This window comes from Zootermopsis nevadensis, unplaced genomic scaffold (genome assembly GCF_977971745.1).
Source record: "Zootermopsis nevadensis isolate Lab colony 2312 unplaced genomic scaffold, Znev_1.0 Znev_ptg000030l, whole genome shotgun sequence".
Classification (NCBI taxonomy): domain Eukaryota; kingdom Metazoa; phylum Arthropoda; class Insecta; order Blattodea; family Termopsidae; genus Zootermopsis; species Zootermopsis nevadensis.
The window spans coordinates 16,198,287-16,226,123 of record NW_028259162.1 but is presented as its reverse complement, the minus strand read 5'-3'; the positions used below and the strand labels follow the sequence as shown (position 1 = coordinate 16,226,123).

Sequence of the window (27,837 nt, the reverse complement as noted above, 5' to 3'; positions counted from 1 at the left end):
AAATGTTGCTTATCAATAACAACCATATACATTTGATCATCATTTCTAAACACAAAATGAGTAATTTTTATTCAGTAAAATGTTCTAAATGTGGAGAATGTGGGCTTTGACTGTTTTGAATTGTTAATTTTAGCTTACAGTTTCTCTTATTGCAATGCGTTGTTTGTTTAGGCGTGTTCACAAAGAGTATGCCATCTAAGGTGAAGCTGAAATTGAAGCGAGGCATTGTCGTATCCCTGGCAGGGAACTGTTGGGCCCTTGATTCCCCCCGGCAGGATACGAACTGTAGATCTGCAGAGGGGATGCAATCTTATCTAGTGGCCTTGGAGCTATTGAGTAAGGCAGCGTTTAAGGGTGAAAGCCCAAGAACAATCTTCAATTGACTATATAAAGATTTCTTTATTAAATGAAGATGGTTATACAGCAATAGTAGTTGTGCTAAGACGCCTGGATCCTTGACTGCCAGAACCAAATCGCGAAGACCGGTGACAGCATGACTGCCTCCGATAGGTTGTGAAAGCGTTGTCCCACTGATACTGGTTTTTCAAGTGCATATAAAGGCCTTGGCAAATGGACCTCCCATGAATTAATCACTAAAGAGTTCCCAGTTTCGTCTTTTGCCACCTGAAGGATCCACTGTCTTCACACTGACAAATCCATTACAGTCCAGCGCGAACAGACATACAGCAGAAGACGCGATGCTTTTAGGGATGGTCTGGTTATGCAGCAGTACCAGCCATAAGGGTCCCACAGTGGAGGGTAGCATTGACATACATTGCCCAAGATACCCATTGAAACAATCTCCGAAGTGATCCTCGATAAGTGGTCCGCAGTTTGGATTCGACAGCATTGTAGTTGACCCTTACTCTGGCCTGGATAACTCTTCTGTCACTGCCTCATGAGGAGTGCAGTAGCTCAAACCTCAGTCCTCAGTTAGTGGCTTTATCTCTGACCTGGTGCTTGACTGGTCTTGGAGTAAAGTAGTTAAATTTTTCCACATTGTGTGCAAGTGACATTAGATAGAATTATAACTGCATGGAACTATTTTATTTTACAATACCCATCACAGGCAACATGGGTCAGATGCGTTAAGGGATACTAATGGTCAGACTTAATGAACCTAACTTTGAAGTTATTCACGTTGGTGTCTTTCTTGTGGTTGGTATTGAAATGCTTATTGTGTTGCAGTTATTGGTTATTCCAGTTGTGGGGCCGCATAGGCACCACAATTGGAGGAATGAAGTTAGCAGAAGTAACTTCATTGAAACAAGCACTGAAAATCTTTGAGTGCATTTACAAAGAAAGGACAGGAAATGAATGGGCTAGTAGAAACCATTTCGAGAAAGTTGCCGACAGTTTCTACCCTGTTGACTTAGACTACTCTCAGGTAAGATTTAATTGTTATGAGATTGCTGCAATCTTGATTCTGATATGAATAATACTAGCCCTTAAAATTAATAAACACACTGCTAAAAGTCATTCCCTTACAAATAACATATAAATTATAATGGACCAGTGATGAGCACTCATGCTTCATATTGAGGAGTTCCTGGGCTCAAATCTCAGCCCAGAGACCAGCTGAGGTGTTTTGTGGTTTTCTTCAGTCCCTCCAGGGAACTGCCAGGCTAGAGGCATAGTTCTGCCAACATTCTGCTCATTATTCACTGCACTGAAATGATATGCCAAGCTGTAGAGTGGAATGATGGATGCATTCACTTAGATTACAAAAAACAGCTTACTTACTGATTGCTATGTAGCTTCTGTTTATTGTACTGATTAACTAAAATTTCTGTATTCTGAACAGTTTATTACATCAGTGTGATGTGATATCCTTCAAATAGGCAAGTCCAGCAATGCCAACTACATTCATTAATCAAATGATCTGTCTAATGAAGACATGCTGCATTTTCTCCGTGGTACAAACAGAATTTTTAAATAGTATTAGGACAAAGTGAAGCGTGCAACTTTCAGTAAGTTTACAGTGTGGAAAAATATTTATCACTATCTTCTGTTACTAACCCTTACTTTATGATTCTAGACAAGCCACATAGTGGAAAGGTCTTAGGAAGAAGATAATCTACATCTTTATCACTTCCAAAGCCTGCTTTATTAACAGGATTTCCAACACTCTGAAAAAATTGGTATCATACTTACATATTTCCTAAAGCAACTTCACACAGGAGAAGCAACCCAACTGAATTGTTTGGAGAAGTGCAGCAGTAGTTGGCAGACTTGGACACCATGTCTGCAAAGTAGATCCCCTTACCAAACATATAACCTGTAACTGGTGCTTCTGGTGGAGCAATTCGCAAACCCTGAAACAAATGTACAATGTGTTCTACTCCTTACAAAGTCGAATGCTGCAGGCATGTCCGAAGAACCAACCATCGGCCGGGTGCAACTAGACAATCCTGATACAAACCGAGAATGTCCAAGGCTGAGTGGTATCACTAAATACCACTAAAATGATTCGTACTTTCTTGCTTGGCTTAAATTCAGAATCAATAAAACTGCAATAGAGATTAACAGTGCATCAACACACAAAGTACCACCAGATTCTTAATTTAAATTCCCACTTTCCGGACATCTAATGTGACTTCTTGAAATGCTCTGCTCACTAGGAACATGTTTAGCTCTTCTATTTACTTTTGTAACATGCCCTCAGAACTGCAGAAAAGTATCCATGATACATATTAATGTTTCTAAGAGCAATATTTCTTAAAACACAAAGCCCTGTGAAATGCCACTGAAGACAACTCGGAAATGCACCCTTGCCTCCAGCAACAACCGAACTCCCAACATGGAAGAATGAAATCACAGGACATTCCAGTGCACTAAGCAAAATAGCGAACAGCAATGTCCTATCAAACATATGATGCTGTTTTGAGGCAGAAAATCCTGGCTGGAGGGACTGTCAAATTGCCATGTAAAACCTTTCAAATGCTATAACTCTTCCAATACACAACAGGAATGGGAACTGTGCCACTTATTATTATTTAAAAACCAGTAATGTTTGTAAAAACAATTAATCTAAAGCTATCAATTCCTTTTTACTGCCCTTCACAGTAACAAAATTTCACTGTAATGTATACAATCTGTCAGTTCATATAACTTTGTTTTCCAACATTTTACTGTATGTGATGTTACAAAATTTACGAAGCCAAAGATTTCTGCTCGATATAACAAAGTTCTTGTTATAGGCTGTACTCATTCTACCATGGTTACACTGTGGTCTGTTACTGCAAATGAATGTTAAGATACCTGAAACGTTAACACTTCTTCAAATATTATTCACATGGTTATAAAATTTGAACACTCATACCTGAGACAAAATGCCTGCAAAGTTAGTTAGACGAGATCCATGCCACAGCAGCTTCCGGTTGTGTAACTTTTTGAAAGGTTTGTACCTTTTTTCTTCTCCTCTGCGCTTAAGCTTGAACACCTGGAAAAAAAAATGTCTATACAATGAAATACCAATACTCCAGCAAAATACAGCACTTCACAGAACACTTGTTTTTATTTCTTATTTCACAAGTAATAAATATCGTTAAGGTACAAAAGTACCACAAGTCTAATGTTCCATTAAGGCAAGAAAATTTACGTGTTAAGGTCGTGTGAAAAATGTGAAAAGTAGGCATTGTGACTGTTGAAGTATTCAGTTCTCATGACCATAGATGGAATACAACTATTTTCATAAAATAAGACAGACTAGTCATTCAACATACCTCCAAAATCTCCAGGTCATAATGAGTGTGTGTTGTTGCGTGAGTGTTCTTAACATACTGTTTCAGCAGCTCAAACTCATCAGTGTTTTTGTCCAGTACCTCGATGTGGGTATTGAGCTTAGCATAATGAGCATCTAGAGGGTGCACATCACCATCAGCATCAGACTTAGTTTTCAGCAAGTTGTATGCAATCTCTATTTCCATCAGGCTGTCCAACATCTCTATCTTTTGCTGCAACATCATAAGTAACATTACTTTACCGCTACAAATCAGGTGTATGTATATGAAGCTTTAGGAGTCAGGATAGCTCAGTCACTATAGTGACTGGCTACGGGCTGGATGACCGGGGTTCGATCCCCAACAGGAGCAGAGGATTTTTCCTCTAGCCTCTGCGTCCAGACTGGCTCTGGGACCCTCCCAGCCTCCTGTCCAATGGGTACCGGGGTCCTTTCCTGGGGGTAAAGCACGGCCGAGGGCGTGATGCTGACCACTCACCCCCATCTGGTGCCGAGGTCAAGAAAGAGTAGGAGCTATACCTCCACTCCCCCCAAATAACCTACATGGCGTGTAGCGGGACAGCTTTACTTTTTTATATATGAAGCTTTAACAGTGTTGAAATAATTGCAACTGTTTAAACTCCATATTCACATCCAACATGAACACGTGCAGAGAATGAAGATATTTACTTTAGAAAAACTATACTGGAGTTCTGAAGTTATACTGTAATAACAGTAACTTCTGCACAATGTAAACACATTATTAACACTTCTGTTAATCTCATCCCATCTCCGAAACGTCGTTTTTACGTTTTATATTTACTAGACGATGGATAATATCAAAGGAAATTTTTATTCAATTGACTCCTCACCATCGTCAAGAAGTTTTAGATTTGAAACACTTCTGTAGTTCTTTACAGGGTTAAATAAGTAATAACTATATATATATAAAAAAACTGCTCTTATATTTATGATTATGCAGTATTCTAACAGGTGAGAAATATATTGGGTAATTTTTCTGGGAGTCAGAAAGCAGTCAAAAATTTTAAGACTGAAATTAATGGGAATTTCATTAATGATTTACCTTATAAACACTTTTCATTTAATGAACTGTAATAAATTGAGAGATGTGTGTGTGACTGTCAAGTGTCAGTGTATTCCTCTAGATTTTGGTGCTAGATGAAGGCGAGGAATCTGGTTCCTACTCAAATCATATTATTCCCTGCATATCAACTAGACACCTGGCTGGCTGAGCCTCAGAGCCAATCTACACCCAGTGGCAAAGAGACCTGCTCTTGAGAGGAATCAAATACCAGGAGGCTGGGCCGGGCCATCCCAAGTCCACTGTATGGACTGGATTATCCTACTACTTCAACTAAAACCTATCTATGGAGAACTTATACCACAAATTTTTTACAAGATCGACATAAAGAGAAAGAAAAGCTGTCACAATTAAATAACCTTAATCATTTCCTCAGACTTTAGTACTGGTGGATTTTCTACACCAAAATCATGTGGGATGAGAGTGTAAAATCGGTTTGAGGCATCAATGAAACGGCTATCAGATCCACCATTCTTGATTAATTCTTGCATGTCTGTCAAGACACTATATGCTTGCTGGATCTGCTTCTTGCTTAATTTCCCCAGAGGCATCTTCTGTAAGTCCAACTGCAATCACAACAAGCAATTCATATTCATTTAAACACAACATATATAGGTACGTACAGTAGCAATGTGTCCAAAGATACATAAAGTATTGTTATGTGTCATGTACATAAGTGATTCCCAAACTGTGTCCAAGAGCCAAGGGGCTCTACAAAGGTTCCCACAACTCTAGAAACCTTCTATAATCATGAATTCTAGTTACGCAAAATTCTTAAGTGATACCATCTTAAAACTTTGCATACCGTGTAGTGTATTAGAATATAAAAATAAGCAAACAAAGAAACTGTTAACAATATAAATGATACTAGTGCCAAATGCCTTTCAACCTCAAGAGGTCATCATCAGTGGCAAAAAGGGAATTAAATCATATAATCTCAAAAATGGTTTTAACCAGATTATGAAGTTAATAGTGAGTTCTTTAATAAACCATAATAAGTAACACCTCACTGGATATTGGTTTCACAGGAGTTGGTGTATTATATTCTACATTTAGCTATTAGTCCACTGGTTTGGTGGCCGTTGCTGGTTGGTGGCAAGCTGTGGTTACATTGTCTGTTCCTGTGAACTCCGACGAAGCGTGGGTGTTACTGTCAGTTTTTGAATGTGTAGGGTATATATAAGCTCAAATTCAGGATGGCAAACTACTGTATATGAAATTTACTTTTTCCTGTTTAATGCTAGATCAAATAATACATCTTAATCATGAGTTTATATTTTGTCTCTACCAATGTGACAAAAGAGTAGGTGTTTTAAGCCCAAAACGGCTCCACAGCAGAACAGCTGAAAAACACTGACTTAAATACATTATTAAAAAACTCTTGAAGATTTGACACAAAGTCTGTCTCCCACTAACCTCAAATTCCAGCACAACATGTTCCATCAAATTCACATCAAATACCAGTTGTACCAACTCTTGCATAGGTGGCAAAAGTTTACATGTGATACTGGAACTTCCTGCCTGCAGTAAGGTTTCATCATCTTCCTGCACAGAGTTAATTTTAATTAATGCATAATAAATTACATGAAGCTTATCTGTTTTGCACTCTTAATTCACTGACAAACACACACACACATCTTTATTACATTCCATGGATACAGAAGTTACTCAGATAACAACAGTATTTGGAACAAGTTGTTACACAGTAGGTAAGTTATACTACCGATTTACATTACATGAAGACCAGGAAAGCTTAGTGAACATTATAAATTCATCAGCAAAATAAAAGGAGTGCATAATTAAGTATCTCTTTAATTCTACTTCAAACTGTGTCTTTTTATTTACAAGACTCTCGGGACTTGAAGGAAAACTGTCTAAAATTTCGATTCCCACATAAAGAGCACTCTTCTGAAAACATAAGAGGTTGGCAACTGGCCTGTGAAGCTGATTCTTATTCATTGTGTTGACACTGTGAACAGCAGAATTAATTTGAAAATATTCTTGGTTATTTAGAATAAAATTCACTAATGAGAAAATGTATTTACACGGAACAGCTAACTAACTAGACGGCTTAGAAAACCCAAAGGTTCATCACCGAACTAAAGAAAGCGTGCACTGGTCCCTGTCCTGGGACAGCAAAATCCAGTCACTTTCAACTCCTATCTCCCATACATCCTGCTTGATATTATCCTCCCATCTACATCTAGATCTCCCTAGCAGCTCTTCCCTTCAGAATTACTGACGAATACCCAGTACACACCTCTTGCCCCACCCATCTCATTCTTCTTGATTTAATCACCCTGACAATATTGGGAGAGGAGAACACATTTTTAAGCTCATCATTATGCAGTTTTGCATTATGTATGGAAGGTCTAGGATCTCTAATATCTTGAAAAGATGTCTACATGGATTTCTATGTTGATATCAGCCATTAATCTGTCAATTTTATTTTGTAAAGTAAATATTATTTTTTGCTGTTAGATGAATTACTCCCCATAATTATTCCAGACTTCATTACAAAGTAACAATAAGCAAAATAAACTGATCTGAGTGTGACAGTGCTGCTAATATGTCACATAGGACTAACATGCGCCACATAACTTAGATTTAAATTCATCAACATGACTTGTCCAATTTAGGTGGTTATCAATCTTCAAACCCAGTAATTTGTATTTATATACATTTATATTTGTATGCATTGCGCCCTACTAGTGGCTGAAAAGATTAAAACATTCCCAGAAGCCGGGAGGTGGTACGGTCGCAGGATAAGAATAGCGGTTAAGCCAAAAAACCAAATAAATGAATCCCCGATTAACCATAAAGTATATTTAATAAAGATTATATAAACATATAAATAAAGAGAACAAAGGGACACAATTTGGTCAAGCCTCCCAGGGCTCAGTCTCCAGTTGGGTATATGACTTAGGCATGTCAAACCAGACCCCCAAAACAGACCTGCCTTCAACCTTCCTCCTCGAGTCGTTCACTCCCGACGGACACACACACAGACTGACTGCTGTCTCATTAGGGCCTCAAAGCCAGCGACTACAAAGAACGTTGAGAGGGGAGATAGGCTACTTCGAGCCATGAGGCATGGCTAGGCATGCAAGAACTGCTTACAAGTGACAAACTTATTATGCTATGCTACCATGAATGAAAAAGAGAATGCCTTCAACTTGGCTATCATGTTCAAAATCATAAAAGGCTTATAAAATGACAAATGCTAGCAGAAGTGAAAATGGTAGACACTGTGATTTTAGTTTTTAATTTCTGCAACATGTTTTACTCCACTGTTTAATTTTGTGCCAAAGGTTTCGAGGGAATTAAGCTGCAACTGTGAACAAAACACAAGGATTTGCATATGACCTATATAAAACTTGAGACAATAAAAGTTACAGAGGATGAACTACCAATAATACTTAATTGAGAAGATGCCATGGATTAACTTAACACTGTTCAGAATACAGAAATTTTAGTTAATCAGTACAATAAACAGAAGCTACATAGCAATCATTAAGTATGCTGTTTTTTGTAATCTAAGTGAATGCATCCTACATTCCACTCTACAGCTTGGCATATCATTTCAGTGCAGTGAATAATGAGCAGAATGTTGGCAGGACTATGCCTCTAGCCTGGCAATTCCCTGGCGGGACTGAAGAAAACCACAAAACACCTCAGTCAGGATAGCTGGTCTCTGGGCTGAGATTTGAGCCCAGGAACTCCTCAATATGAAGCATGAGTGCTCATCACTGGTCCATTATAATTTATATGTTATTTGTAAGGGAATGACTTTTAGCAGAGTGTGTTTATTAATTTTAAGGGCTAGTATTATTCATATCAGAATCAGGATTGCAGCAATCTCATAACAATTAAATCTTACCTGAGAGTAGTCTAAGTAGACAGGGTAGAAACTGTCGGCAACTTTCTCGAAATGGTTTCTACTAGCCCATTCATTTCCTGTCCTTTCTTTGTAAATGCACTCAAAGATTTTCAGTGCTTGTTTCAATGAAGTTACTTCTGCTAACTTCATTCCTCCAATTGTGGTGCCTATGCGGCCCCACGACTGGAATAACCAATACACGCAACACAATAAGCATTTCAATAGCAACCACAAGAAAGACACCAACGTGAATAACTTCAAAGTTAGGTTCATTAAGTCTGACCATTATTATCCCTTAACGCATCTGACCCATGGTGCCTGTGATGGGTATTGTAAAATAAAAAAGTTCCATACAGTTATAATTCTATCTAATGTCGCTTGCACACAATGTAGAAAAATTTAACTACTTTACTCCAAGTCCAGTCAAGCACCAGGTCAGAGATAAAGCCACTAACTGAGGACTGAGGTTAGGGCTACTGCACACCTCATGAGGCAGTGTCAGGAGAGTAGTACCTTTACAGACTGACATGGTCGTCATCACTCTATGCCGGAGTGGTTACGACCGCTGTCTTCAAGGTCGTATACTACCAACTGTGCAAGAACCACTCGGTAGTGAGCACGACCTCCGGTCCACGACTCCGTGTGAACCCCCCCTTTACATTGTAAGTAGTGATTATTTGGAAGTCTTAAATATTTTTAGATCATCTTCCGATTAAAGTAGTTATGAACTTAATCACGAGATTCTTCTCGTATTCCTGTAAAAATGGAAATATTTAGCATAAATGCAGACAGTATTTGAAGCACAACAAACTCTTGCTGCAAAAAACGGTTCAATGGCAATGCTAATATGTAGTCAACATGGCTGAGAGCTTAGAGTCAACAAATCGTATTCCTAGGTTTTTAATAGCGTCGGTGCGTGTTACAAAGGACTGAAAAAGTTTATAATCGAATATCAAAGTAGAACTTTTTTCTTGAGAAGGAAATTACTCTGGTTTTATTAATTTTGAGTTTCATGAAGTTAGCAGTACACCAACCTTGTAATGAGTCAATGTCAGTTTGAATTCATTGCAGTCGTTAGGAGATTCTGTGGCACGAAAGATTTTGATATTATCAGCGAACAGGAGTCTAGAATGATTAATTACACTGAATATGTAGTCAATTAATAAACTGCCCCTTAAGTTGTCAGCTACTAAAGTATCTCGTCTACGACGCACATCTTCTACAAGCTATTTACAGCTGTTGTTTCCGATTGTTGACGGCAATATATACTGACGTAACAATTATTGTTTACTCCAAAAAGTAATGGAGTGCATTTCAGTTTATTCCGGAAATTATACAGTACACAGATTATTAATACAAATAAAACGAATTCTTTACAACTCGCAAAAATCTTTAACAAAGTTTATGGATCAAGAAATCTAAAGCGGTAGAATTATTTTTCGCGACACAGGCCCCATGCCGAAGATCATCTAAATATCATTGGAAAAATTCAGTCCGCACCGCATAAAAAACACTACACTTCACCCTTACAAAGATCAACCGGTTAAGGCATTTGAAGGAAATTATCGCTCTTTACCCTGAGAATCAAACGAACTCGACAATTTCGTAATGAAAACTTATTGATTGTTAAAGCATGCAGGTGGTACATATACTTACTACCAGGCTTTTAAGGGTTTAAACTGTTTCACCAAGAATTTCCGCTACTAACATGTCTTGTTGTGGTAGAAATTCGAATCCCACATTGTTTAATGGAATTCTTTTATTATAAATGATGCCGTAAACAAACAGAAGTCGATGTAATATTACTTGAAATTGTGTTAGAAATAGGACAAGCGTAATTCTCTTACAAGAGTTAATAAATGTAAATGTGATGAGCAATAATAATAATAATAAAAAGTAGGAATCCCTTACCCCAAACTTTGCTCAAGAGGAGGAAGAGACCTTGATGTCCACCGGCAAATAGAATGGAGAACAGACTCACGAATTTCTTAGTACAGTAAAACCCCTCAAGATGGACACTCCTTTATATTGGACACTTTTAATTGGAACTGGCGAATATCCTATAATTTTACATGTCCACAATACCCTATATCTAGACACCCCTTTTGTTGTAAGTTGGACAGGTTCTTGCACTTAACTTCAATGCTTTTTGGGGAAACTTTTTCAGTTACATATTTTGTTATTTTGAATTTCTGACTGATGATTCTGGAGGATTATCTTATGGACACTGAACCCATCATTGGAATGCATTGCAAGTGTTTAACTATTCTTTTGCTGAACCCTTAACTGGACTACAGTAATGCAGAAGACAGTTTTAACTCCGTCAGTACTGTGCTTGCATTTGAGTTCAGACTGTGTTAACAGAAATGGAATTTTTCTTTTTGCGATGGGGAAGCGAAAATTGGTGGAATAAACTTTAGAAAATGTTATTGAGGCTGGGGTGTAATGTGCAATGCATGGGAGTGGGCTTCAAAAGATTATTATTAATACTATTGTCATTAATTATTAATTCAAGTATGCCTACAGTACTTAGTGTATGTAAGTAAATAGATTATATTGTCATTAGACCACAATCTGATTTTTCTCTTTCCCTCTATCTTGGACACCTCTGTAAGTTGGACACATTTTCGTGGAACCCCCAAGTGTCCAACTTAGAGAGGTTTTACTGTGTTATAATTCATATAAATAAATACTTTGCACTATTACTGATAGTTCTTTGTGGTACATATAATTACCACTGGGTTTCAAAGGCGTTAAGTTAAACATGATGGAAATGTGTGCTCTAATGCTTACAAACACTGGGGCACTGACTTTAACAAGAGGTAATGAATTTAATTAACCTGTGCAAAACTGCTTCTTTAATCTGTGAAGAATTGAAGAGCCCAGAAATTAGTATACCATTTCATCACTGAAGTCGAATATGACAAAAATTAAAACCAATGGCAATGGTATATTACCTACGATAGTTGTGAATGACATTAAGAGTGTCCACTGTCATTTCCAACTGCAGTTCTCTCTGCATGAAAATCACAAAATGTAAACATCATGCATTAAGGGAACAAAAGAAACAGCATCAATAATAAAATATTCTGATGAGGATTCTGTACTAACAAATATTAGTGGAATCTTGCATCAGTGACATAAATAAATTATTTATAAACCTGTTACTCTGCTGAAAAGAGGGGAAAAAAGCAGATGTATCTGTTATTTAAAAGTCCATGCTACTACTCTTTACCACTGACTTATGTGTAAGATAATCAATAACAAAGGACAGGGAGCACATAATAATATTTTATGTGTACGATGTACAGAGAATGTTGTACAACATTTGGCACAATGGTGATCTGTGCAGAAAAACTGTAAAAGGTTCACATCATTCTTTTGGCAAATGGATTCTGGAAAAATTGGACACAGAAACTAAGCCATGACAGGAATCTGCATATCATGACAAACATAAGTAACAATCTATAATAACAGAAATTCTTCTCTTTATAAATGACTGCCTGACTATGACTTCAAGTAATACCTATAAATTTAAATGTCTGTCATTACTGTGTATTTTTGTACCAGAACAAATCACTACAGACTTAATTACTGGAAAACAGTCTATATTGCACTAATACTTCAAAAACAAATCATATTCCATTTTTAAAGCTCTTTGGCTGTCTCAGTATGCAATGGTAATTTGTCATTTCTGAATGAGTATTATTAAAGATAATGACGATGCAAAAATAGTGACAGTGGGGGTTTCTTGGCCCTTGGGTCCAAGAGGAAAACTATTCTGGCCCGAGCGAGGAAAAAAGTTGGACCAGCCCGGTGTAAGTAATTAAATACAACTTTTACTGGGCAATTCAGGAACTTAATTGACACACCACATGAAACAAACATAAATGTCATATGTTTAAATTTGAAAAATGGAAATTTATTCTGAACTTCATAGGAAAAATTCTGTACACCTCAGAGGATAGCCACTACATTAATTAGAAACATTTATTAGTCATTGTGTTCTGTTATTCCATCTTAAATTCGTGATTTTAGGAAATGAACTTAATTCTATGCACTACTAATAAATCTCATTCTAAGGGTTTTATGACAGGCAACGAAAAGGAATAAATTTTAATTATGACAGCTTACTCTCAGGTAGAGAATTAATTATTCTGATAACTCAACAACACACACAACAGTATAACAATATTAAATCTTGCAAATTAATTTCTATTAACTGCAAGAACTAAACTGTTATTTCAATTAATTTTTAAACAAAAACAAGCACTTCATGATTAAAGTTATCATTTCTTCAACTTCACCTGGTGTGGCCAAGAATTTCATTTATTAGACAGACTGTACACTGTCAAATTGCAGAATGACGAACTTTACACTGGCACAGGGGTTCTGCAATCCCACAGTGACAACCTCATATTCAGCACATTCTAAAAATTCACTAGAGTAAAATATCTGCAAAAGGGGAATGAACCTAGTTACCTGTGAACAACAATTTGGTGTATTATTGCCAGATTATAAAGTTCCTATATTCAAAGTGGGAAACTAGAAGCTCATCTTTCTTGGCATTTTGTAATGGAAAATCTATTAAAGAAATCGAGGAGGAACTACATTTATTATGATACCTAAAGTGCACTTTATTCTTACTCTGTGCTACAATGATGTAGCACAGAGTATGTATGATGTGTTCTGAATGGAAATTTCAGAGACTATAAATATAATAAAATTAACTTTACTCTGTCTTACATACTCACAAGTGAGAGGATTTGTATCCCTACAGACTGGTTCCAAGACAGAAGTGTATGTACCGACAAATGAAAATGTCACATTAATGTCTTTTCTCACCATGTAAAAAAGGGGAGATTAAAATTATTACCCATGTGAATGAACTCCACATCATCAACTTGCCCCAGATCTGCTACCTTACTTCTTGTCTAATGTTACTTGTGCTCAGATGTGGGGATGATTTATGTTCATAAAGAACAGGATTCGTCTCATGGACCCTGGCTGAAAATTACAGCCAAATATATGATAACAAGTTTTCCATAGGATAAAAGACGACCTTCAACCGCATAAGCAGGTTGCTGGCCAGGCACGACATCAAGTCTGTTGGTCTTCCTCCAAAGAAAATTCCCAGTTTTCTCCGGCCGGTAAAGGACGGCCTAGGACTGAAGACGCCTGGCGTATACAGCGTTCCCTGCGAGTGCGGTAAAGTCTACATCGGCCAGACAGGCCGGTCCGTTGAGGCCAGGATCAAGGAGCACGAACGCCACATCTGGCTCGGGCAGCTCGAGAAATCTGCCGTTGCTGAACACCGCTTCAACATGGAACACCATATACAGCTAGAGGACACTTCTATCCTCTCCTCAAAAACCGGCTACATGGATCGGTTAATCAGGGAAGCCATCGAGATTGAACTACATCCCGATAACTTTAACAGGGAAGATGGACTTCACCTGAGCCGGTCCTGGAAGCCTCTTATTCACACACTTCGAGGACTCCGAGAGCGAGCAAGAGTGCGCCGCCAGAACCAACCAGACCACTAACATGGCCCTTTTCAGGGCCCTGATCCATACAACCAAACTCACCTTTCTCTCTCTACTTTCTCTCCCTCTCCCATTCTCGCCTACGTGCTACCATTGGTCCACTCCCATGCCTGCTCCCATTGGCTCGGGGCAGGCTACACCTTTCACTTCCCGGCCTATAAACCCAGCACCTCACACCCTATTAGCATATTCATCGCCCTGATGATGGAGGCAGTATGACCTCTGAAACGTTGGTTAACATCGACCAGACTACACAGCGCAATAACCCAGAAGACGGATATCTTCATACTCACCACTGTGAGAACCTCAAGTCTTACATAAAAGAATAAAGTTTATACTAAGCAAATGGCCCACTGGAAACAACGGGACATATTGATATTGGTTTCATGTAAGTTATATTTAATTCCTTTCTCTAATTTTGATGAATGCAACTTTGAATGAAATCAAAGTCCAGGGATTCACAGTCTGTGGCCTGCTAATGTGTTTTGTGTAGAACACTTTAATTTTCAACCCGCATGACAATAAAATAGTTACAAAGTAACATTTACGCAATTCTTTGTGAATGGTTAATAAGAATATGCAAAAGTCAACATAATCTGACCAAACTAAATCTAACTAGTAACCAATACTGTTTAAAATACTGCCTACAAACACATATTTTAGTTATAAATACATGAAATAATGGATTCATATCATGAAGATTGCTGGCTTCTGGGTTGCTGTGCCTTGTAGTATGATAGATAGCCACCAACCTCAAATCCTACATAGATTCATATTATTATCAACAGGTGCATTTTTACATCATTTGGTTTTGGTCTAATAAAAATCATGTTAAACATTTAGTGAGACACACTCTATGAGACCTCAGACAAAATTATATAATGATGCACCTAATAACGGCTACAATACACAAACTCAATGTACAGCAGGTAAGGGTGGTTGACAATGGCTTTGTACTAATTGAGATTTGTCTGACTAATAACAGAATTATAATAGAGCACAAGTGAAAGGAAACAACTAAGGATTGGGAAGAAAGTTTCCTAATCCATAAATTAATAAACTTATTATACCTGGCTTCCAGGACTTGCTTAATTCCACTAACAATACTACAGAAGTACGTAACTTACAGTTCACTTGAAAATAACTTATATCCTCTCGTTTACAGTAAACTGGTTTTGTTAAAGAAAAGGGATTTGATTTCACTCTGTAGTTGCTTGTATTACTTGCACACTTCCTTGTAGTAATTTTTGGTCTGAAACTATACTTAGTGTCAAGTTTACATGAGTTCGTTGGCTCCTCTACTTTAATGTTACTGCCATTCATCTAATTCAGATTACAATTATGGCACAGACTACCGTCCAAAGTAATTTTTCACAAAGAACATTAAGTTTCTTGGCGCTTAAAGCATTCAGATTTTATTCCAAAACGCATTATAAAAATCAGCTTCAGGAATCTGTATCAACACATAACCTCACTTTACTTCACAGATAACAGTAGTCATAGTAGTAGTAACAGATATAATCCTCTCTCTTGATTATTTTTAAAATTTTTATTTCGATCGTCAAATGACGTCTCTGCTTCAGTGCTTGCGTCGAATATGACAGAAGCTCGTATCTTTACATGCAGCCACTGTGCTATTTATTCACGTTAATATCCTTCCTTGATCTGATACATGTGAAAAATGTTTATTTCTGTGAGTACACAGACAGTATGGTTGGTATTTGTAATTATCTGTTGTTATTTAACGACGCTGGCAGCAGCTCAGAGTATAGACTAACTGTAGAATGATAAGGGCGGTTAATGAATAATGATAAGGAGAGGGCATGGCATAAAGTCGTAGTGGCATAATTCAACCGGAATTTGCTAGAAATAACCAAGGAATACAATGAAAATTTATCACGAAACTGTCAAGATATGAAGTGCATGTACAGAGATATGAACCGGTGACAAGCAGAATTATAACTGAGGAGTAAGTAAAGATATTTGTTTCTATAAATGCTCATGTTTAAAATGGCATTTCCTTTGTTTAAGGTGCTAGCAAAATTCCGGCGCCCAGACGTCGGCTTGGCTCCGTCTTGCACTAAAACGACAGAGAGCACAGCCTGGTGTGATCAGGCGTATACTTCAGCTGTTGAAAACTGAGAATCGTTATCTAGGCTTAGAGATTACCGTTCTCAATCGCTGAAATGATTAAACAAGCTCTTTTGGAGAACAGAGAACTTACCATTTTTCAAATCTACCAATGGATTTCGTAAGTAGCCTAATGGAAATTAAATCTCTTTCGATGCAGTTGTTTATTACATTAGAAAATACATGCATGCATCACAGAACACTTCCCGTCATTGAACTGATATTTTAGCTTCATTCATAATACGCCATTAAGTGTTGATGGTGTCAGTGGGCAGGAATTAAACATGCCCCAATGTCCCGTCTAGAATGCATTAGAATCACCTACCATCGCTACTGTTTAATTCGTGTCAAAAGCCAGACATTAAACAATCCACAAACAGAGCCAAGAAAGACTGTCTTGAATGCAGTGTTTCTCATCCTGCAGTAAAATACAACTGAACACCATTCAATGTGGACTGGTGATTGCAGAACATTCTTATCATTCAGTGAAAAATGAATGAGGTTATGGAATAAATTGTGAGGGAAAACAAAGTCAGAATAGATAATAACTAATGAGCTTTTATCACAGCCTTTTATTCAGTTCCATGCTACAGTTTTTTAAGTGAAAATATCAGTCACAGAGCTGAGGAAGTTTGGACTGTCCCAGAGTGTTGAAAATCAGTTCTGTACCAAGAAACAGAAAAATAGCTTACTTAATGCCATTTGTTTTTGGTTAAATATTTTAAATTCCTCTCAAAATTTGTGTTAAAATGTATATTAGAATTCTATGCATTTTACATTTTCCATACTTCAAAGCAAATGATAACAGATGGAAGAATTCTGTCCGACACAATTTAACAACCAATTCACATTTCTGGTCAACCCTGGTAAGAATTTGTCAAAAATTATCTTTTCTTATAACATGTTTCTTGATTTTGCATGTTGATAAATTAAACACGTTTTCTGAGGGTTTCTTTCATCAATAAGGATAAATTACAACATACAATTGGTATGAAAACTATATACAGTAAAACCCCTCTAGTTGGACACTCCTTTATATTGGACACTTTTAATTGGAACCGGCGAATATCCTATAATTTTACATATCCACAATATCCTATATCTTGGACACCCCTTTTGTTGTAAGTTGGACAGGTGCATGCATGCACTTAGCTTCAATGCTTTTATGGGAAACAGTTACATTGGTACAGTTTTAACTTTGTCAGTACTGTGCTTGCAACTGAGTTAAACAGTGTTAACAGAAATTGGAATGGTATGCTTTCACTCATAATCAACCAGGAATGGTTGAAACTTTATTTGGATTGTGGCAAAAATTAGAAAGAGGATGGGCAGATTCCAAGATAAAAGCAAAAGGCAGTGTCTTGTGACGGACATTTTTACAAGAAATATGTGACATCATATGTTGAGCTAATGCCCTAAGTACAATTAAAAAATACATTCTGAACATTGCAACCATGACAGTGGGTTTCAAAAGATTATTATTATTGTCATTAATTCTTAATTCGAGCAAGCCTACAGTAGTTAGATTATGTAAGTAAATAGATTACACTGTCGGTAAACGTAAAGTATTGGTGCCCTTCCCTTTGAGCTTATCCATGCAAGTTTAATTTAGTGAAAACAAAACTTGTAAAAATTTAATTTACCCTTTTGAGTAGAATATGTACCATGGTACCAAAGTTTTTCTGTTAAGAAAGTCCTAGTTGACAAATTCTTTACTGTGCGTGGTTGAAGCTAATAGTGTTAAAGGCTATTGATGGACAGCCACTTCTTAGCATGAGGTAATTAGCTGAGATAATGAACAAAATGCAGACAGGACTGGTGAAAGACACATAGCTACCAATATGGTGCCTAGTGTGGTCTGTGTCCACACTCCTGCTAATGATCTGGTGGTTGTTCTCTGGCACAACCCAAGTTACCACAGTTTTCGTAGAGTACAGATTGCCTAATGGAAGCATGCAACCGCATATTATTATGCTAAAAGTGAATAACGTAAAAGTTCCTTGGCAACAAATTATTGTTTAGAAGAAAACTGTTGTTAACTACATACACATGACAATGCTAATCAAATGTGCCCCTATTAAACCTGAAAGAATTATCCATAAGAAATAAGCTACAATTACATAATAATTGCTACTATGCTTTGTTAGTACTTCAGACTTTTCCCACAGAAATTATAAATGATTGGTATGTAGTGAATAAATGACATGTTGAATGAAACCAAAAAATTCTGTAGCCACACAATCAATCAAGCACTTTCAGATTTTATAGTGCCTTGTTACACATTTGATTGCAGAGAACTGCAGTTGGACTGTTTGCCTACCTTATGCAGATACTCCACAGCCTCAATGATTTCTGCCAGGTACAATCTTGTTTCATCAACTGAAAACACTCCTCCCCACTCCCGCAACAGATGGAGCAGGTTGCCACCTGCATAATAGTCTGGAAAAACAATAACAAAACTTAGTTACCATAAGGACACTCACTGCTACCAGAGGACAGTGCAAACTACTCTGCTGTATATTCAGTTAGAAAACAGTGTTATTGCCAAATGACGCTCTCCACAAGACTGAAAGATAGTTCAACCTTCACACGATGTTTTCAGTCAAGATAAATATTACTCCTACCCTTCTTCCTATGGTCCACATGGTGGTCACTGTCTGTGCTGTGTTATAAAAACATTTAACTGGCAGTGGAATTTATTTTTACAGGCCTACTATGTACACTGTCCACTCCTCGGTAAATGTGACTCACAGAAAATAAACAGAACAAATATGTGTCAATACCATGGTACACAGCACTTGTTAGTCGAAATGCATGTGGGACGTGACAAACATTAGTCAGTGGGAGACTTTCACATGCATACAGCTTGTCTCTCTGAGCAGAGAACTGAACTGACCTAGAAGATGCAACATCTAGGTATAAATGCATTCCACAAACCATTTCCCTAAGAAAAAATACTTCCACCCTTATAGCAGTCTGTGTGAAATCTGTTATAATGAACTAGTTAAAAGTGACCCGACTTACGTACTGAATTTCACACAAGCTAAGCGATACTTAAAATACAAGGATGGGGCAGAACACTAGAAAGCTTCAAAAATAATGCAAAACTAAGCATCAGTATCGATTATATGACAAAAAATTATTAAAATGTACAATGAAACCACTGTTAATAGGACCACATTAATTACTGTGATGATTAATCATTCATATAAGTACAATAATCTCTAAAAGAATTATCAGGCCTTTTTAATCTGACCCCAACAATTATTCTGTAATTCATAATGGATTGAAAGTGGGTGAAATTGATTTTAGTTTGTCAGTACTGACAACCTGAAACATGTATCTGACTGTAACACTTTACTTCAGAGTCATTCGATCAGCACGATTCTTCCAGTTTAGGTGGTTATCAATTTTCAGACTGTAGAATTTTAGTTTTGGCACTCGTCCACATATTTTCCATTATATCCGACACTTAATGCGTATAGTGGTGAATTATTTGTTAAAAATTTTATTAAACTTTTCCTAAACTTAGGTTTAGTTTGTTTGCAGTTAACCATTTTATCATATGAGAGAGAACTGAATTCACCAATGTACAGAAATCATCAAACTTTTTATTAGAATGTATGATAGTTGTATCATCACCAAGAATTATGATAAGTTTTCTTCTCTTTTTCTTTAATGGAACATCACTGATCTAAGTTAAGAAGAGTAAAAGCGCTATAATTTACCCCTAGGGACTCTGAGCATCACTGTTCCCCATTTGGAGTTTTACTACCTGGATCTATATCCACCTTCGTTTCTGCCTATGAAACATGATCTATACAGCTTAGCAGCAGTTTCTTGAATGCCAATAAAATGTGACCTACATCATTTGATGACTTAAGCAGTAAAATTCTTTTATTTTTTAAAATGGCAAAGTACTCCTCCAACATGCATTTCTTGGTTAATGCTTTTTAACACTTTGTTGGGCTGAAACTTGCATTTTCGGTGGTTAAACGTTTTCTAGAGCCAGACTCTTCAGGGACCAATACATTCTTTGTCTGCATATAAGGACTTAATCTATTCTACATAACCTCTAATATATTAAAGGTGGAGGTTAGTGATTGGTAATTCATGATTTGATACTGTAAAGATCCCATCATGCAGTCATACTACCTGATACTTCGAAACACAGAAAGAGGATTATGATACTAAGCTTGTGATTAACAATAACTTTTACAGCGTTAATTAGTCCTGTGGCTCGCCTAAAGGGCCTATCAAAAGACTTTCCATACTATAATATGTGCCTATTTAAAATAACGAAACTACTGTGTTTCTGCCAACATTCCTCTCTGACACTACACTTCACATCGCTGTATTGTTTACTCCATGTCTCAAAATTACTCACCTAGTACGAGGCACAACTTCGATTGTGTCTGGAATGCATAGTACAGTCCCACCATGAATGGAGCCTCCAGGCCCTTCTCAAGTAACCCTCGTTCGGTTCGATACTGCTGGCGGCCAGCCTCATAAGACGTAATTTCTTTAATGTCTAACGTATTTAAAGCATACAAATTCCCATCATCCACGCCGCCGATCTTCCGCACTAGGTACACTCTTCCATAACCTGGAACAGCACGCAATCATGTTTCCTGTTACTACGTCCTCAACAAGTGCTCTGATATTTGTTGACCCTCTCTCTTCACTAAGACATGAATTCTGTAAAACGTTGTGTCTGCAATATCAAGCCTTCATGACTAAAGGTAATATTTTTCGACACACGTTGTGCACACGCCCATTATCCAAGAAGCAATTAAACCACTCGCCACCAGTGTCGTCGTTCTGAAAGATCAGAGCGCGAATCTTAAGTAGCTTCTATGAATGGCCGTGTCAGGTGACACAAACAGAAAGAAATCCCACTTAGCTCTGCAATATTATCTATGTGTAATAATACATCATATATAATCAGAATTATTTTTGTTAAACAGATACTCCTATAATGTTTATGCTTTGAATCTTCTTTGGAGGGTCACTGACCCAGTCACACCAATTCCCTTTTATGTTTAGTAGGGGCTCGATTTCCACTAACAACATTTCGCAGATGACATTCAAGAAGAATGTCAATCATCTGTCATCAGAAAGAGAAAAGTATCGTTGACAGAAAATTTTGATTGCCTTAGGCTCGGCAGAACAAAATTCCGAGCTATTTTCAAATATCTTCTTGAAGCAATAAACGTTCTCTGATATTCTGACGCTTAATTTTATGGAACATTATTAATCAAGACTTGGCTCTGAGCTTAGGAAGATTATGATCCTACATCACTTGTTCATATTAGCAAATGTCTGAATGGAGTAACTCTTGTAACTGACGTCTAAAATATTTATTGTTTCTGCAGATTCGTTTGCGTAAATGTAAGTCGCGTGAGTGTTCCTAGACGGAGGTTAAGCTCCACTCTTTTCACTTACATTGCTGTTGTCTCAGCTGATTTACTGCTACTGGAGCGGCTCACAAGATCAGCAGAGAAATCCACAGTTAATTTCCGAAGTTTTTACTACAAGAAATCGTACTTGCCTCCTCTCCCCAGAAGTTGGAGCGGCTCGAACTCCTTGAGCCTCGGAAGACCGGTCTCTGAATGTTCGACCGCACCTGGAGAACGAACAGCCTCGGCATTTTCAGAGGTACGAGCCGAAACTTCGTCTGCCTCGTCTAATCTGCCTTGGTCAGCGCCCTGGCCGCTGCAATCCTCGTCCCAGTTCTCACTGCAGGTTGGCGCCAATTCCTGATAGTGGCAGGCACAAAAGCTCTGAATCTGCTGCTTCAGATTTACGTTTTCGGCCATGATACTTGAGACTACATGAATCAGACCGTTTATGGTTTCGTGTGTGTTTCTCATTTCAATCAGGTGTTGCTTCTGCAAGTCCTTGATTTTTGCTCTCAGATCCTCGATATCTTTGTTTCTCACACGAAGGTCCCTCAGCTCTTTCTCCACGCGAGCAAAATGAGTTAATATAATAAATAAAGGTTCTGTCTCTGCTAATATTTGTTCTCTACACTTTTCTTTCTTTCCAGCACCAATCAGATCGTCTATTAATCTCTTAACGTTCTCCATGGTCGTTAACAAACTGTGGTATGTCCCTGATTTATTTCTTTGTTTGTCGGTTGTTATTAAAGATCGCTTTTTTCCTCAGGCACCTGTAGTCAAAAAAGATACATCTTATTACCTTCCAATGCTATTATAGCATCAGTGCCCTTTTAAATTCAACACGAAATTCAAATACAAATTTATACTATGTATGCTTATATTTATATTACCAATATTTTGCTCTTTGACCGGTCGATTATTCTGTTATTATACTAAAAATTAATCCAGGGATAAGATATTTTGTATGTATTATTCATCCTTGGACGCACTGCCGCTTAAATCAGAATGAGAAAACGTTTCCTGCACTTTCGGTGAAATCAAGATCAGGTACATTGGCTTACTACGATTTTAATTTCCTGAAACAGAATTTACGTTCGTTCAGTTAATAAGACGATATCATACTTGCCAGTTGGTTCATCATCGTTTCAAGCTGAAAAGCAACAAGCTACTAAGCTTCGTTGCTCCTTACTGAAATTCAAGTAGAACTTCACAGTTTTCACGACACTTCAAACCGAGTGCTAGTTCGTACACGAGTTAACGCTTCATTCCGTATTTAAGGGTTACACTGTAAGCAGCGATTATTCGGAATTCTTAAATATTCTTTGGGCCATCTACGAATTAAAAGAGTTACGAAATTAATTCACGAGTTTTTTTTGTATTGCTGTAGAAATTGAAATATTTACCATAAATACAGACAGTATTTGGAGCACAACAACAACGTTTAACAATTGCATACCAATCCTCACGATGACACAGAAAATTACAAATGCAATTGCAAATAAAAATTCAAAAGGCAGAAGGCCAATTACAGATACAGCACGCGAGACGAACACAACAATCAAGATGAAAAGGTAACAAAAAAGGGATTATCAAACAACACACGAGTGCATAGGACGTTAATGGACAAAGAGACCCGACAAGGATGGTTTCTGTTGACAGGAACGTAAACACGAAAAAAGAACGACGCCAAGGCAAAATTCTTTCGTTTCGGAGAGGAAATTTCGGGGTCTAAGGTCACGGACACGAATACACAGTCCTCTGTTCGAGTCTCTGTTAGGATGTTGGTTTCTGGGGTAATTTTTACGGGCGTATTAAACGACGCACGTTTAATGATGAGGCTCATAAGCTACCGGGTGTTTCTGAATTAATCTGCTGATTTTGTGTGGTTATAGTAGACCATAATTTTTTATTTATTCAAAGTTTATTTAACGACGCATTTTCAGAAGCTCCGAGCATTAAATCCATTGATAAATCCTATTTTATTATTTGGAAACACAAAACTAGCTTCATTCTGTATTACTGTCGACTAACACGGATGCCACCAGATGTCTCAAAAGTAAAGTGCTGTACAATTTGTAACGTTACCCAAATATCAGAAAAGTTTTTGTGGTAATATAATTTACCGCATTCGACCGGCGGCTGAATAAAGCACGTAGTTTGGTGGATAGGAATAAAAAGTGTATGAAAATGTGCCCCATTGACAAGTTCTTATGCACACGAATGTTTTTAAAGCACTGGACTGACTACCAACTTCCAACAATTGGATTTTTTGCCTCAAGCGTGACCTATAAATGCAAAATCGAGAAATTAGGCTGTTCTCTGGGGTGACGTCAGAGCCCTGAAGCTGTTCCAGGCGGAGATAAGGCCTACAGAGGGAGGACTTCCAAGTTTTTACCCCCACGGCCTCCTTGACTGTTTTGAGGCATTTGCGGACACTGGCTACGAGGGCTGAGATACACGTAGTTTGATGGATAAACCAGTTAGAAGGCGTTCACCATGACTTATAAGGTAGTGTTTATTGTTGTTCCTTCAACACTCTATCAACTGATAATGTTACGTATCCATTATTTAAGTATGACACGATGGTTATGAATGATAAATCGTGGGAGTACATTCTGTGCTTGCTTTAAAGTAACTGAGAAGAACCACGGAGCTGGGGGTAGCCGATGCCAACATGTTAGTCTACTGCGATTGGAAGAAGCCGATATTTTGTTCGTGTTTTAAGAGGGGACAGGAATTGGATCTATTTTTTTAGATTATGGTGCCACGGAGTTTCAATAATCCCACAGGCGGCTTCAAAAAGCGGACGCTAAGTTTGTTATGAATTGTGAATGGGACAGGGTGAATGTGTAAATGGATCTTAGGAACTGCTAAGGAATTTGCCTTCGATAAGATGCGGATTGTGTCTTTGAATAAGATTCAAACTGAATATCGCTTGGATAACATTCCAGCTTTGTCTCGAGTACTTCGTGGTTTTACTTTCGTTAAGTTAGAGAATTTTCTGGCGTTGAATCCGATTCTGCCTCAGATAATTCGTTGATGCGGTAATTCTTCCTGTGCTCAAGCGTCTTCTTCACGCTTCGGCCTGCTTGACCCTCGGTGGTCACAGGATACAAGGGTAGGTTGCCCCAGAAACAGACTGGCCACAGAGAGAGGGAGGGAATTTCGCCCCGTAGTCCACACAAAACCAGGATCACGATCGACTATGGCCGCCAGACACGGAGTGTTTCGAAAAAGCATTCGCGTAGAGCCGACAAGGGGTGATCCTCCGACTTGCGGGTTGGGCGTGGGGCTAACATTTCCTGACCGTGAGAATAATAAATTGTTCCGAAATGTTGCGCGTGGCCTCTGATTAGGACTGATTATTTGCAACGACCAAAGTGAGGGGAAATGGACAGGAGAATTGGCTCGTGGAATGCGTGGAGTTTCTCGCTGGGATCAGTTGCGAGAGGTTTAATAAGGTGCAAGTTGTGTTTAGAGGGAGTACAGGAGCTCAGATGGCTCTGTACCAGCAGGCGATTACACTTTCTTCTGCGGAAAAAGGAATGAATGAGAATCACGAACTGTTAAATAGGATTTTTGTGCGTGAGAGTATCGTATCAGCAGTTAAGAGGGTGTCGTGTGTAATACCAAGAGGTTGCTGTTCTGAATGTGCATGCACCGACGGAGCACAGAAATTATTATACAACGGACCATTTCTACGAGGAACTAGATCACGTGTTTAACCAATTTCCGAAGTACTCCATTAAAACTTTGTTAGGAAATTTCAGTGCCACAGAAGATGGAGAAAATATATTTAAAGCAACATTCGGGAACAGGACGTTTAGTGCAATCAGTAATGGCAATGGATTTAGGGTAGTAACTTTTGCCATGTTGAAGAAGTATCTCATTTTCAGGAGCACATTGCTCCCACATGGCAGCGTTCAAAATATTGTGAACAGCCGAAAAGAATTACTTGTCTCTGCTACCGAATGATCGTAGGGTTAGTGATGTCGGACAGACGGATGCAACATTCGGCTGTGCCCTTAGTACCTGAGACTAGTGTTGTTGAGGCTGAAACGTCCACTGCAAATTTTAAAATGTTTAAGCCGCCTGGCACTGATCAATTTCCGACAGAAGTGATTCAAGCACGAGGTGACACATTACATTCTGAGATTCGGAAACTCTTTCATTGCTTCCAACTCCTGTTCTAATGATAGCAGAACAACCACAAATTAACCCTGTTCTTATGCAGAACTAAGTAAAACATAAGACAGTAATTGTTCTGACCTTGGAAAGTTTTCACACTCCTGCAACTGAGTGACTTCTGAATGACTGAAAAGCTCCGCGCCCAAGTGGTCCTGACTGGCGTCAAAGATGACCTCATTATCAACAGGTGGCTAGCAGCTCTACATGACATCTCTCTCCATTTGATGCCCTGTAGGACGAAGCATAAACATTAATGGTATGGACCAGAATGCTTATTGTAAAAACTGGCAGGAAGAAGCGAGAACACCTCAGTTTAAGACTCTTCAATTGTGGAGAAAGTGGAAGCGTTTTGAACAGAAGTCTTCCGCATGGTCCGTGCTTTACGTTACTTAACAATACAGCATCTATGAGGACATCTAACTATGCCATAAACATTTTAGTAACTTCCTCACAAACTCAAAGCATGTACTGAAAGGATCTGACAGTACATTATACATGCCCTCCTTAATATGTTACTTTGATCCTACTGCATACATGACATTTCTTACACAAAAGCTGTTCTGCTAGGGATGTAAATCACACTTTTAACCTACTGAATATTTAAAAGAAATCACCCAGAAACAATGTCAAAAGTCTCTAAATGTGTACTCTCACTATGCTTCATTTTCTTAGTACATAACAGGGAAAAGATTGAGTTTAGAACTAAAATACTTAGATACCTTATAGTATTATAACTAGAAGAATGGATGCCTCTTGATTTCCAGAATGCAAACCTACCCTTTACCCATCTGTTTTATGGGACCCTTCTCTAAAAATCTGTTGACAAAATATGCCACATCCAAGGAAAATCTTTCCTGTCTAAATAAGAACACATCTGTGACAGAGAAGCCAATTCTTGCATCTGGGTTATGCTACATTGTCAACAAATGGATGTGAAAACAGCGACAGAATTAATGATGCTTCTCAGTCTTAATAAGCGTACAACTACTGAGTTACTAATCTGGTATCAACATTTTACAGATATTATCAATTTTCAGAAAGTATACACAAAAGAAAAATGGCACACATTTTCACAAAGATAACATGGTAATAATTTACCCTCAAACTTTAGACCTATCAGAACAATCCCGGAGCAAATTTGCCATACTGCTCTTAGGAGCCAATTTGATGGTACATTTTGGATCAAAATTCACCACAAAATTTAATGCTTTTCGTAAGCTAGAAAAAAAATGGAATTTATGTTGTCACATATCTCAGAAATATTAACAGATGCAAGTATTAAACTCTCTACACTTTATCGAATAAAGGAGGACACAGGTGTGTATTAATATGAAGTTCCAGGTTCGGGCACTACTCAGATAATTGAGGTAAAATAAGATTCAGTCTTATTATGCTGCAAAAATTTTCCACATTCATACGCATTTGCTCATAGACATTTGTCATTTATACCAAAGATATACTCAAAATTCAGCACTACATTCATTCTCTACTCTCAAATAACCCTGTGTCTAAATACATCTATAAGTACGTGTACATCCTTACCTGAAGCATATGAAGGTTCCCGTCCAAGTACCTTCGCATGTGTGGTTAGTACGTCATCACTCCTACGTTCCTTCTTAATTCGGGATAATAATTCTGGTAACATTTTATACGTTTAACCTATCTTGATGCTTGGAGCATGTATGACAAACTAAACTCCGTTATCTTAAATCCAGAAGGAATCTTCTCACTGAGGATAAGACAGTTAGAATGTAGTCAGTGAGGCTGCATTAATTTTTCACAGAACATTCTTGTCTTTTTTGAACAACCAACCAACCAACCATCAAAAATCATCGTACTCATAAGCAATATATGTCTGTGCTGTTTAA

General features: G+C 37.9%; 2 protein-coding genes and 1 long non-coding RNA gene across 5 annotated transcripts in view; 2 read left to right on the top strand and 1 right to left on the bottom strand.

The window, feature by feature from the left end:
* LOC147872172 (ribosomal protein S6 kinase beta-like) overlaps positions 1 to 27,837 on the top strand; it is a 353,544-nt gene that overhangs the window by 310,167 nt on the left and 15,540 nt on the right. The window lies entirely within an intron of this gene.
* LOC110828244 (poly [ADP-ribose] polymerase 1-like) lies at positions 380 to 27,757 on the bottom strand. 2 transcript variants are annotated; one of them, XM_087358836.1, is made up of 11 exons: positions 27,512 to 27,757; positions 26,051 to 26,198; positions 21,931 to 22,551; positions 20,767 to 20,985; positions 18,700 to 18,818; positions 6,240 to 6,368; positions 5,183 to 5,389; positions 3,726 to 3,956; positions 3,323 to 3,442; positions 2,155 to 2,315; positions 380 to 1,687 (listed from the first exon to the last, which is right to left on the bottom strand). In XM_087358836.1, exons 3-11 carry the CDS (start codon positions 22,466 to 22,468, stop codon positions 1,534 to 1,536), a joined length of 1,878 nt encoding a protein of 625 aa, XP_087214962.1. In that variant the 5' UTR covers positions 22,469 to 22,551; positions 26,051 to 26,198; positions 27,512 to 27,757; the 3' UTR covers positions 380 to 1,533. The 2 variants fall into 2 exon arrangements, with proteins under 2 accessions (XP_087214962.1, XP_087214963.1); XM_087358837.1 differs by having other exon boundaries at positions 380 to 1,669; positions 27,512 to 27,715.
* Positions 9,280 to 19,612, top strand: LOC110828245 (uncharacterized). Of its 2 annotated transcripts, none has more exons than XR_002542601.2 (3): positions 9,280 to 9,365; positions 16,281 to 16,500; positions 18,673 to 19,612. It is a non-coding gene; the product is annotated as an uncharacterized LOC110828245 (long non-coding RNA). The 2 variants fall into 2 exon arrangements; XR_015537895.1 differs by lacking the exon at positions 9,280 to 9,365 and adding an exon at positions 12,948 to 14,637.

Coding starts and splice junctions, on each gene's coding strand:
- LOC110828244 (XM_087358836.1), bottom strand. CDS start 22,468: ATGGAGAACGTTAAGAGATTAATAGACGATCTGATTGGTGCTGGAAAG. Junction 20,986..21,930: donor CCAACTTCTGGGGAGAGGAG/GCAAGTACGATT, acceptor GTGCTGTTCCAG/GTTATGGAAGAGTGTACCTA. Junction 18,819..20,766: donor GAAGTTGTGCCTCGTACTAG/GTGAGTAATTTT, acceptor TTGTTTTTCCAG/ACTATTATGCAGGTGGCAAC.